Source organism: Procambarus clarkii, chromosome 42, assembly GCF_040958095.1.
Source record: "Procambarus clarkii isolate CNS0578487 chromosome 42, FALCON_Pclarkii_2.0, whole genome shotgun sequence".
In the NCBI taxonomy this organism is placed as follows: Eukaryota; Metazoa; Arthropoda; class Malacostraca; order Decapoda; family Cambaridae; genus Procambarus; species Procambarus clarkii.
Window position 1 is genome coordinate 35,690,262 of NC_091191.1, and position 12,136 is coordinate 35,702,397.

Genomic DNA, 12,136 nt, shown 5'->3' on the forward strand with positions numbered 1-12,136 from the left:
CCTAACACTGATGCCTCATATCGTGCGGTGCTGGCAGAGCCACTTCAGCTTGCTTTAGGTATCTATATTATGTCTGCGCCGTTTTGCAAGCTGTCTCGGGCGTTGTTTCACCTCCGGCCTGCTCATGTGCCGCCTGAGCTGTCTTGGTCATTGGACAGAGTGCCTTCTTACCCTTCTTTTCCTCAGTTTGTTGTGGCCCCTTCAGTTCATGATTGTTTCTCCAAGGCTCTTTTACTGTAGGCTTTAGCCTCTGGTGGTCTGGTTGGTGAGTTTCATGCTCTCCTATGGTGCAGGGGTTTCTGCTCTTTCAGTCGAGGAGATTGGTTTGTTTGTTTGCAGCCTTTACCTTCTTTTCTAGCAAAGAATGAGACTGCTGCTTTTTGGACCTGTCTCTGGGTTGTTGATGCTTGGTTGGTTGGGCCGGGGTGCATCATGTTTTGTATCCGGTTGCAGCTCGCCACCGTTATTTGTGCGCCACAGCTTCTGTGTCTGTGGACGCGCTTTGGGTTGATTCGGTTTCCCTTTTTCCCTGTTCGCAGGTGCGGGTCCCACTGGTCGTCCACAGGGTTATTAAGGCTAGCCACCCTGCGGTCTATCCCCGTGCCCATGACATCCACAAGATCGCGGCTCTTGCCGCCGTCTTTTGCAATATATCTCGGGCTGACGTTCTAGTGCGGGGATTTTGGTGGTCGAACGGGGTCCTGGCTGCTTGTTACCTTGTTAATGTCCCTGGGCCAGTCGGGCCTGTGTCGCTTTGGATTGGCGGATGCAGCCAGTTGTCTCAACTTCTGGATGAGGAGTGAGCAGCAACTGCCTCCCAGGTAAGTTCCTCTTTCTTCCTCTATAGGTAGTTAGCTCCGGAGAGCTGTAGGAACTCCCCCCCCCCCCACCCCCAGAAAACCAGCGTTGAATGTAATGAAATGCCATTTTCTGAGTGAGACCGCCTCAGAACTGGGGTGTAGATCGCCGGCGCAGTTGGTCTGGGGGCTCCCCTTTCCCCCTCCCGGGGATGGTAGGGAGCTGCGCAGACAGCGGTGCAGCAATGGGTAACGTCACAATAGTTTGCTCATTTTTGTCTGGGGGAGTTCTATCCACTTGCTCGGATTTTGGTTTGGTAATAGGATAGGGCTTTGTTTTGGGATGCTTACCTTTCTGGATGCCTGACCTGGTCGATGGTAGACATAGAATGCTTCCATCCACAAGAGGGCTTGTGGTTGGAAGGGGTTGCATAGGCAATTGCACCCCTTGCCTCTCTGAGGGGGCCCAGGCTCTGGCCGTGGTCCCCGGTAGACCTTAAGAACTCCATACACATGACTGATGCCAATGTCTGGCATCAGCGTATCAGCCTGGATAGCTCCGGGGAGCCTCCAGGTCTCACCTAGAAAATGGCGTTTCATTACATTCAACGCTGTTTTCTTTATTCTCCCATATATTGCAGGTGGCTCTTCCTTGTTAGAATCTTCTCTTTTGTGTTTTCGTTTGCAAACACTATCTCTAACACACGGTCTCTGCCCTTGTTGCACCAGCCTAACCTGGAAACCTTCTCAAGGCTATGTTCAGCCTCTTCCATCTCTAGTACCTTCAGTATTTCCTTCACTGCTGCTTTGTCTTTATCATTCCATTCTGTCCTATTGGAGCCTTCCTGCTCTCTAATACCCACAGCTACCACTGATACCTTTCTTTCCAGCTGCTGACTAGTGGAGGGTGCTGCTTCCTGTGGGGTGGCTGATTTCATGGTTTCTGACCGATTTCTACCTCAACACTGTGGACATTACTTCCAAGTTATTTATTTTTAGCAAATCTGCAAATGATGCTTGTATGATGGCATTATCTTCCAATCTACTATTTCCATCTTCTCCTTGGATGATTATCTGAGTCTCATCCTCAGTATTGCTCTCTTTGAGGGTTTTAATCTCCTCCTTTGCTGCTGTCAGCTCGCTTTGCAGGTTGCTTATTTTATTCTTCATTTCCTGTATCTCCCTCCGGATATATTCCAAAACCTGGGCGAACATTTCCTTCATTTGGTCACCTTGACGTTTCCCTGTTCCCTTGGTATATCTAGCTGCCATGCTTGCCCCTGTGCCTACTATGCCGTGATAGGGTTTGCCAGGTGTGTGTGTGTGTGTGTGAGAGAAAATGTATATTTTATTATGTTTGAATGTATAAATGAGTTAAAACTGAAATATATCATTGTTTAGAAGTAGGAGTACCTGTTATCTGATGTATCTGAAGGTAATTTATGCAATTTTAATTATTACCATTTAGTTAGAAGACAAACTTACTGACTTTGGAAGTAAAGTAGTAATGAAAATACTAATACAAACCAGTTCTCAAACTAGGCATGTAACTGTTTCTGTTCACTGGTCATGTCTTGAGCTTCTGATACAAAGTTATGGCATGCCCTCTTGTGATACTAGTACATTAATGCAGCTTTTTATTTTTCGTATGAATTGTTAATATAAATTGTAGAGGCCTGTTTATATTTTTTATTTTTTTAGAAACCATTGAGTGTCCATTGATATGGTATTAGGACAGATAAACTTCCACGTTGTTTTCTAGGCATTTAAAGCAGATTTTTATCAGAAGTTTCTCGGTGTGCTATTTCCTTGTAATGCCAAACTTAAGAAAAGGAATAATAGGTTTTTCCAAGAAAAGCCTGTTATAATGTTTTTTCTTGATATTCACAAATGACTTCAATCACAGTTTTATTCTTCGTACAGTATATTGTTCATGCTAATATGAAACTTGCATTTTGAATGTAAACGTGGTTTGACTCTTAACTCTACTAAATGAATGAGTGATATTTTGATGAGCAAAATTACTCTGTAGCTGTTTAATATGCTTGTCCTCTCGAGTTGTCATATCACAAAAATAGTGCATAAAATTACGTGAATCTAACCTGAGACAACATGAATAGAAAACGGAACAGCCGGTCAATTTTGCAAGCCACTATGGTTTATAACATACATTTTGGCTGTTGGAGATTTACATGTCAAAATGCAATGTCTATTCATGAGGACAGATTAATTTAACGAAGAAATTGTTAAATTGTTTTTTGTTTTTGTCTGCTGCAAGATGAATTAACAATAAATTTGTTTTTTAAATAAAGCAGATGATAAAAAAAATAGTTTGAGAATATATGACAATTAAATTTAGGACTCATGTGAAACGATGTGGTTTTCCAGTTACTTGCGTCTCAACCTGTTATACAAGTAGAATTAACAGTAGTTGCGCTGACACTTATTTCCAAGTGCTGTGCAATTCTGAAACATTTTTGATGGTACGAAAACATTTATTTGCAATAGGTAACTGGAAACATTTTGTACATTTACATTTGGGTAGTGTGTTTTGTAGCACTTTTTCATTGTCACAAAATTAATCTTGAGATACGTACAGGCTGTTAATTACATACTATAGGGAGGTCCCTATTTATGAACATCCGACTTAGGATGATCTGTTTATGAACATCCGACTTCGGATGATCTGATTATGAACATCCGACTTAGGATGATCTGATTATGAACATCCGACTTAGGATGATCTGATTTTGTGACTGGCCAAATTTATGACTGGCCCATATTAGACCCTCTTCCGATTTTAGCTTCTCAGCCCCTTTTAACCTTTCGTCCTGCTGTATGACCCTATTTATAAGTCCCAACATTTCGATGAGTGCTATTAATGCACTTCTTTAGTTGTTTATCGAGAAAAAGTGCCTCAATAATGGCTGATCATAAGAGGAAGCATGTTAGTGGTTCTCCAGTGCCATTTATCAACTTTTACTACCTCCTCTCATAGCAATTATACCTCATCGCTCTTCAAAAAGAGCCAAATTAAACAAGCAGGACAATTCAATTATTAAAAAGTAAATTATAAAGCCATGTTATGTCAAACAAATTTGGTTTATACGTCCATTTTTGGTGGTCCAAGAATGTCTCTCCCTTTTATAGCATTGCGATTAAAGGAAACCTGATACCAGGTTTTGAACAGCAGACTTATGGATGCTTATTTAGAATGTATCCATTTCTTAAGTTGGGTGCTGGGCTAATGTTACGTAGCTGTGACCTAAGCTGTTCTCATATAGCTGTGACCTAAGCTGTTCTCATGTCAAGCCTCAAAATTGGCTGATGCCGAGAAGGTAACTTGGCTTTTTTTTTCAAATATTGAGTGAGACCATGTTCTCACCTTACTTCCACTGTGGTTACTAGAAATAGTTTAAAAATTTTCCCTTGGCATGCATGGTCAACAATCTTCTTACCTGAGGAATGTAGTCAACTAGTACTACAGTACTAGTTGGCAATTTATGTTTAATTTTATTACAGCTAACATTTATTTTGAAGTGTTGTTATAAAGATTAAAATTATTAGTGTTATGAAATATTGGTCTTCCTCAATGAAGTAAGAAGTCAGGAGACACCAGCTGAATTATGCACTCCTTGTACCAATATTACATGAGTATGTATTCAAGTGTTGCTCTTGTATTAAATGTAAGGAAACGATGCAAGTCAGTCCTGTTTTACTGTATATCAACAACACTAAATACAGTCTTTTAATGATAGTAGTGATATGTTGCGATAAAAATTGCAGGCTTTTAATCCGAGTCAAATACCTTACCTTGTGGTGATTCCAATGGTCAAGGTTCCTACCTGTTTGTGACCAGGCTTTCATTTCCAACTAATTATCTGTGGCTTTCGATGTTAAGAGCATATTTTTCACTAAATTGTAACTATCCTGTTTCCAAGATAAATTACATTGGGATTAATAGATGAGCGAGTTAACAATATTTGTTTCAAATGTAGCTATTTAAAACTTGAAGTCAGGTTCTACTAAAGTTGTGATTAAATTTTATTTCAACTTTACTTTTTAAGCCATCTTAGGTCATATCACTGCATCAAACAAAATTTTGTGACACTTTAGTGGAAAAGATAAACCCTTTGTTGTAGTTTTTGTGTTTTTTATAATTACATATCCTAGTAAATAGTTTTGTTATAATGTGTGTGAATGTATGTTTATTAAACTACAGCATATCAGTTATGACATTCACAAAATCATGCAAACTTGCAAAGTAGATTGGCAAGGTGTATCACCATGAGCGTCTGCCGTGGCCTACATCCAACGTACGCACGTCTACAAATGTATAAGCTGGGAGTGTGTCGACTTGTTTCATATCTGCATTAATTCCTTTCTTAATAAAAATTCAATGCAAGTAATATATTTTCCCTGATTAGTTCAGTTTATCATTACTGCTGTTGTGCTATTTAATGTGGATCAAGAGATAATTTCTTTCTGAAACTTTGTAAAAAGAAAGATATATAAGATATGGATGAATGGTATAATTTTTATTATTGTCTAGTATTGCATAGCTTATTATGTTTTATTGGCATTTTGTCAATTATATCAAATATTTGTCAATTGTAACATACGTGTCAGCTATATCGGAATAAAAATGAAACTTGCCATTCTACTTAAATCACACCAATATTTTATTTTGTCACGCTTTAAGCAGACTTGTTTGCAATTTTGTATATATGTTCAATTTCCATTTTAATTTGAAAATTGAAGACAGAAACAAATATTTAGGATATAGATTAATTTCAATAAATTATATTTTCCTGGTTAGAAGTTAACATTTTGAAATACATTGTATTCAAATTTGACTAATTCTGCATTGCCACTTTTTTAGCTACCAATTATCTGACTTTATAAAGGTCATCAAACACTTGCCAAAATACCAAAGTCAGTTTTAGAAAGCGAATACAACTTCTTTACTCATTGATGATCTTTCCCCAGCTGTTGATATTTTATATATTTAAATGTTTAATGTGGCAGAATATTGTAATACTGGAAAGGAAGTATTTAAGTCCTGGGTTATCATTTCTGTGATAAAGTCATTGTAAATACAGATTTGTCAAGGCTGTAATTAGAAGCATTAATGTCAGGTGCACTGAAAGAAGTGTTCATCCTACAGATGGCTCTTTTCATTATACTGAAAACAGCATTTTCTAAAGATTTTTTTTAGGTGCATCATAGGGGCTTCCCAGGCTGAGATTTCTGGTAAACAAATGGAATAAAGTTAAATGGCCATTTATTCCACTTTACAAAGCCTGATGTCCCTCCTGCCTCCTCCACACCTGGCATATCACCCCTGGCTCCTCTACACCTGGCACATCTCCCCTGCCTTTTCCACACCTGGCACATCACCCCTGCCTCCTCCACACCTGGCATATCACCCCTGCCTCCTTCACACCTGGCACATCACCCCCTGCCTCCTCCACACCTGGCACTTCACCCCCTTGCCTCCTCCAAACCTGGCCCGTCGGCCCTGCCTCCTCCACACCTGGCACATCACCCCCTGCCTCCTCCAAACCTGGAACGTCGGCCCTGCCTCCACCAAACCTAGCACATCACCCCCTGCCTCCTCCAAACCTGGCACATCACCCCTTGCCTCCTCCACACCTGGCACATCACCCCTGCCTCCTCCAAACCTGGCCCATCACCCCCTGCCTCCTCCACACTTCGCACATCTCCCCCAGCCTCCTCCACACCAGGCACATGACCCCCTGCCTCCCCAACACCTGGCACATCACCCCTGCCTCCCCAACACCTGGCATATCACCCCGCTGCCTCCTCCACACCTCGCACATCACCCCTGCCTCCCCAACACCTGGCACATTACCCCTGCCTCCTCCACACCTCGCACATCACCCCTTGCCTCCTCCACACGTGGCACAATACCCCCTGCCTCCTCCACACCAGGCACATCACCCCCTGTCTCCTCCAAACCTGGCACGTCGGCCTTGCTTCCTCCACACCTGGCACATCACCCCCTGCCTTCTCCACACCTGGCACATCACCGCTTGCCTCCTCAACACCTGGCACATCACCCCCTGCCTCCTCCACACCAGGCACATCACCCTCTGCCTCCCCAAAACCTGCCACTCACCCCTGCCTCCCCAACACCTGGCACATCACCCCTGCCTCCCCAACACCTGGCATATCACCCCTACCTTCTCCACACCTTTCACATCACCCCCTGCCTCCTCCACACCTGGCACATCACCCCTGCCTCCTCCACACCTAGCACAACACCCCTGCCTCCTCCACACCTGGCACATCACCCCCTGTCTCCTCCAAACCTGGCACGTCGGCCTTGCTTCCTCCACACCTGGCACATCACCCCCTGCCTTCTCCACACCTGGCACATCATCCCCCTGCCTCCTCCAAACCTTGCACGTCACCCCTGCCTCCTCCACACCTGGCACATCACCCCCAGCCTCCGCCACACCAGGCACATCACCCTCTGCCTCCCCAACACCTGCCACTCACCCCTGCCTCCTCCACACCTGGCACATCACCCCTTGCCTCCTCTACACCTGGCACATCACCCCCAGCCTCCTCCACACCAGGCACATCACCCTCTGCCTCCCCAACACCTGGCACTCACCCGTGCCTCCTCCACAAAAGGCACATCACCCCCTGTCTCCTCCACACCTGGCACATCACCCCCTGCCTTCTCCACTCCTGGCACATCACCCCCCTGCCTCCTCCTCACCTGGCACATCACCCCCTGCCTCCTCCACACCTGGAACATCACCACCTGCCTTCTCCACACCTGGCACATCACTCCCTGCCTCCTCCACACATAGCACATCACCCCCTGCCTCCTCCACACCTGGAACATCACCCCCTGCCTCCTCTACACCTGGCACATCACTCCCTGCCACCTCCACACCTGACACATCACCCCCTTCAACCTCTACGAATGGCACGTCACCCCTTGCCGCCTCCACGGATGGCACATCACCCCCTGCCACCTCCACGGATAGCACATCGGCCCCTGCCGCCTCTACGGATGGCATCACCCCCCTGCCGCCTCCACGGATGGCACATCACCCGCTGCCTCCTCCACGGATGGCACATCACCCCCTGCCGCCTCCACGGATGGCACATCACCCCGTGCCTCCTCCACGGATGGCACAACACCTCCTGCCTCCTCCACAGATGGATGGCACATCACCCTCTGCCACTTCCACGGATGGCACATCATCCCTTGCCACTTCCACGGATGGCACATCACCCCCTGCCGCCTCCACGGATGGCACATCAACCCATGCCACTTCCACGGATGGCACATCACCCCCTGCCACTTCCACGGATGGCACATCATCCCCTGCCACTTCCCCAGATGGCACATCACACCCAGCCACTTCCACGGATGGCACATCACCCCCTGCCACTTCCACGGATGGCACATCACACCCAGCCACTTCCACGGATGGCACATCACCCCCTGCCACTTCCACGGATGGCACATCACCTCTGCCACCTCCACGGATGGCACGTCACCCCCTGCCACTTCCACAGATGGCACATCACCGTCTGCCACCTCCACGGATGGCACATCACCCTCTGCCACCTCCACGGATGGCACATCACCGTCTGCCACCTCCACGGATGGCACATCACCCTCTGCCACTTCCACGGATGACACATCACCGTCTGCCACCTCCACGGATGGCACATCACCGTTTGCCACCTCCACGGATGGCACATCACCGTCTGCCACCTCCACGGATGGCACATCACCGTCTGCCACCTCCACGGATGGCACATCACCCTCTGCCACTTCCACGGATGGCACATCACCCTCTGCCACCTCCACGGATGGCACATCACCCTCTGCCACCTCCTAGGATAGCACGTCACTCATAGAATGGCGTAATTTAATGACCAATATGCAAAACTTTATTCTTTCTAGTAGCTACCATCATTTTCTAGTCTCTCCTGTTTTTAAACTAATCGGAAGCATCAGCCAGCAAACCAACCATGATTCTATTTGCTTCGTTTGACCAATTTTAGACATATTTCTTTAATCCTACATTCAGGAAGTTGCAGATCCATTTGCAACTAATAACTGTTTATTAGACCAGGATGAGAGACATACTTTATACCGAGTTTGTTTATATTCATTCTTGCATTTACTGGACATTATTTCAATGCTGTATTAAATGCTGTGGGAGGTATTTTATAAGTGTTATTGCTCCACTTGACTTGGGATTTTATTACTAAAATTGATTGTAGATTGTGCAGTGCAGTTTATATATCCAAATAAATCTTGTTTTCATGCAGGGAACCATCATCCCAGATTCGGTGTCCATTTCTGCAAGATAAAGTTTTTGAGACTAGTTCATTTCATTCCATTATCACTGAAATTATACCTAGATATTATGTTTTATTAATAAATTTAGACACTATATCGCAGGGGAAATCCAAATTTGAGAGCAGGTTTTGCATTAAACAGTTTCTTTAATTAAGAAAGAATCCACCTATTTTACACAAGATGATACACTCATCAGGTTAATTGCTCGTCATACAAAGAAATCTTTGATGCAGGGAGAAAAAAAAGTAACAGTAATCTTCACCCAAAAGTCATAAGCAGTATCGTGTTGGTGTTTTGACTGAATGGTATGGTAGTTGGTATATTATGATTTACATACAAGTGGCATTGGTTATTTTTAGTGTGTTTTGGAAATATGGTCTTTGAAGTCATTATTTTGAAATGAGGCAGCTGTAAAATTGTTTGCTCCAAATGGGGAAGCTTAACTTGTGATGGTAAATATTGTGATTTCTACTTGTTATACAGCCACCACTGATCTAAATGGGAACAAGGTAGCTCTCACATGCCCAGAATATTATAATTCTTTTATATTGCTTAATTATAATTTAGTTTAGTTTTACTATCTATTTACATGGTAAATCAATGATGACCAAACCACGCAGCAGAATGTGAAGAAATGACAACATTTCGGTTCATCCTGAACCATTATCAACTCGTACAATTTGATAAAGGTTCAGGACAGACCAAAACGTTGTCGTTTCTTCATCTTCTGGTGTGTGGTTCGCTCGTCATATCTTCAGCCACATTATTGTGACTCATCATCTGCAAGCTAAATCAATAATTATGATGTCATATATATATATATATATATATATATATATATATATATATATATATATATATATATATATATATACTTGGCTTATTAGGCAAATCGAGCCTTGCATAGTAGGCAGAGAAGTGCGTTCTGGCTACTAGGTACGATATATATATATATATATATATATATATATATATATATATATATATATATATATATATATATATATATATATATATATGTCGTACCTAGTAGCCAGAACGCACTTCTCAGCCTACTATGCAAGGCCCGATTTGCCTAATAAGCCAAGTTTTCCTGAATTAATATATTTCCTCTAATTTTTTTCTTATGAAATGATAAAGCTACCCATTTCATTATGTATGAGGTCAATTATTTTTTATTGGAGTTAAAATTAACGTAGATATATGTCCGAACCTAACCAACCCTACCTAACCTAACCTAACCTATCTTTATAGTTTAGGTTCGGTAGCCGAAAAAGTTAGGTTAGGTTAGGTTAGGTAGTCGAAAAAACATTAATTCATGAAAACTTGGCTTATTAGGCAAATCGGGCCTTGCATAGTAGGCCAAAAAGTGCGTTCTGGCTACTAGGTACGACATATATATATATATATATATATATATATATATATATATATATATATATATATATATATATAAATATATATATATATATATATATATATATATATATATATATATATATATATATATATATATAAATATATATATATATATATATATATATATATATATATATATATAAATATATATATATATATATATATATATATATATATATATATATATATATATCGTACCTAGTAGCCAGAACGCACTTCTCTGCCTACTATGCAAGGCTCGATTTGCCTAATAAGCCAAGTTTTCATGAATTAATTATTTTTCGACTACCTAACCTACCTAACCTAACCTAACCTAACTTTTTCGGCTACCTATCCTAACCTAACCTATAAAGATAGGTTAGGTTAGGTTAGGTAGGGTTGGTTAGGTTCGGTCATATATCTACGTTAATTTTAACTCCAATTAAAAAAAATTGACCTCATACGTAATGAAATGGGTAGCTTTATCATTTCATAAGAGAAAAAATAGAGAAAATATATTAATTCAGGAAAACTTGGCTTATTAGGCAAATCGGGCCTTGCATAGTAGGCTGAGAAATGCCTTCTGGCTACTAGGTACGACATATATATATTTATATATATATATATATATATATATATATATATATATATATATATATATATATATATATGTGTATATATATATGTCGTACCTAGTAGCCAGAACTCACTTCTCAGCCTACTATTCATGGCCCGATTTGCCTAATAAGCCAAGTTTTCCTGAATTAATATATTTACTATAATTTTTTTCTTATGAAATGATAAAGCAACCCTTTTCTCTATGTATGAGGTCAATTTTTTTTTATTGGAGTTAAAATTAACGTAGATATATGACCAAACCTAACCAACCCTACCTAACCTAACCTAACCTATATTTATAGGTAAGGTTAGGTTAGGTAGCCAAAAAAGCTAGGTTAGGTTAGGTTAGGTAGGTTAGGTAGACGAAAAAACATTAATTCATGAAAACTTGGCTTATTAGGCAAATCGGGCCTTGAATAGTAGGCTGAGAAGTGCGTTCTGGCTATTAGGTACGACATATATATATATATATATATATATACTAGGTACGACATATATATATTTATATATATATATATATATATATATATATATATATATATATATATATATATATATATATATATATATATATATATATATATATATGTCGTACCTTGTAGCCAGAACGTACTTCTCAGCCTACTATGCAAGGCCCAATTTGCCTAATAAGCCAAGTTTTCATGAATTAATTGTTTTTCGACTACCTAACCTACCTAACATAACCTAATCTAACTTTTTTGGCTCCCTAACCTAACCTAACCTATAAAGATAGGTTAGGTTAGGTTAGGTAGGGTTGGTTAGGTTTGGTCATATATCTACGTTAATTTTAACACCAATAAAAAATATTGACCTCATACATAATGAAATGGGTAGATTTATCATTTCATAAGAAAAAAATTAGAGAAAATATATTATTTCAGGAAAACTTGGCTTATTAGGCAAATCGGGCCTTGAATAGTAGGCTGAGAAGTGCGTTCTGGCT

General features: G+C 41.3%; 1 protein-coding gene across 1 annotated transcript; it reads left to right on the forward strand.

The window, feature by feature from the left end:
* Positions 1 to 7,877: 7,877 nt before the first annotated feature.
* Positions 7,878 to 8,708, forward strand: LOC138373536 (uncharacterized). Its single transcript, XM_069339754.1, has one exon. The coding sequence runs from the start codon at positions 7,878 to 7,880 to the stop codon at positions 8,706 to 8,708; it is 831 nt and encodes a 276-aa protein (XP_069195855.1).
* Positions 8,709 to 12,136: the final 3,428 nt, after the last annotated feature.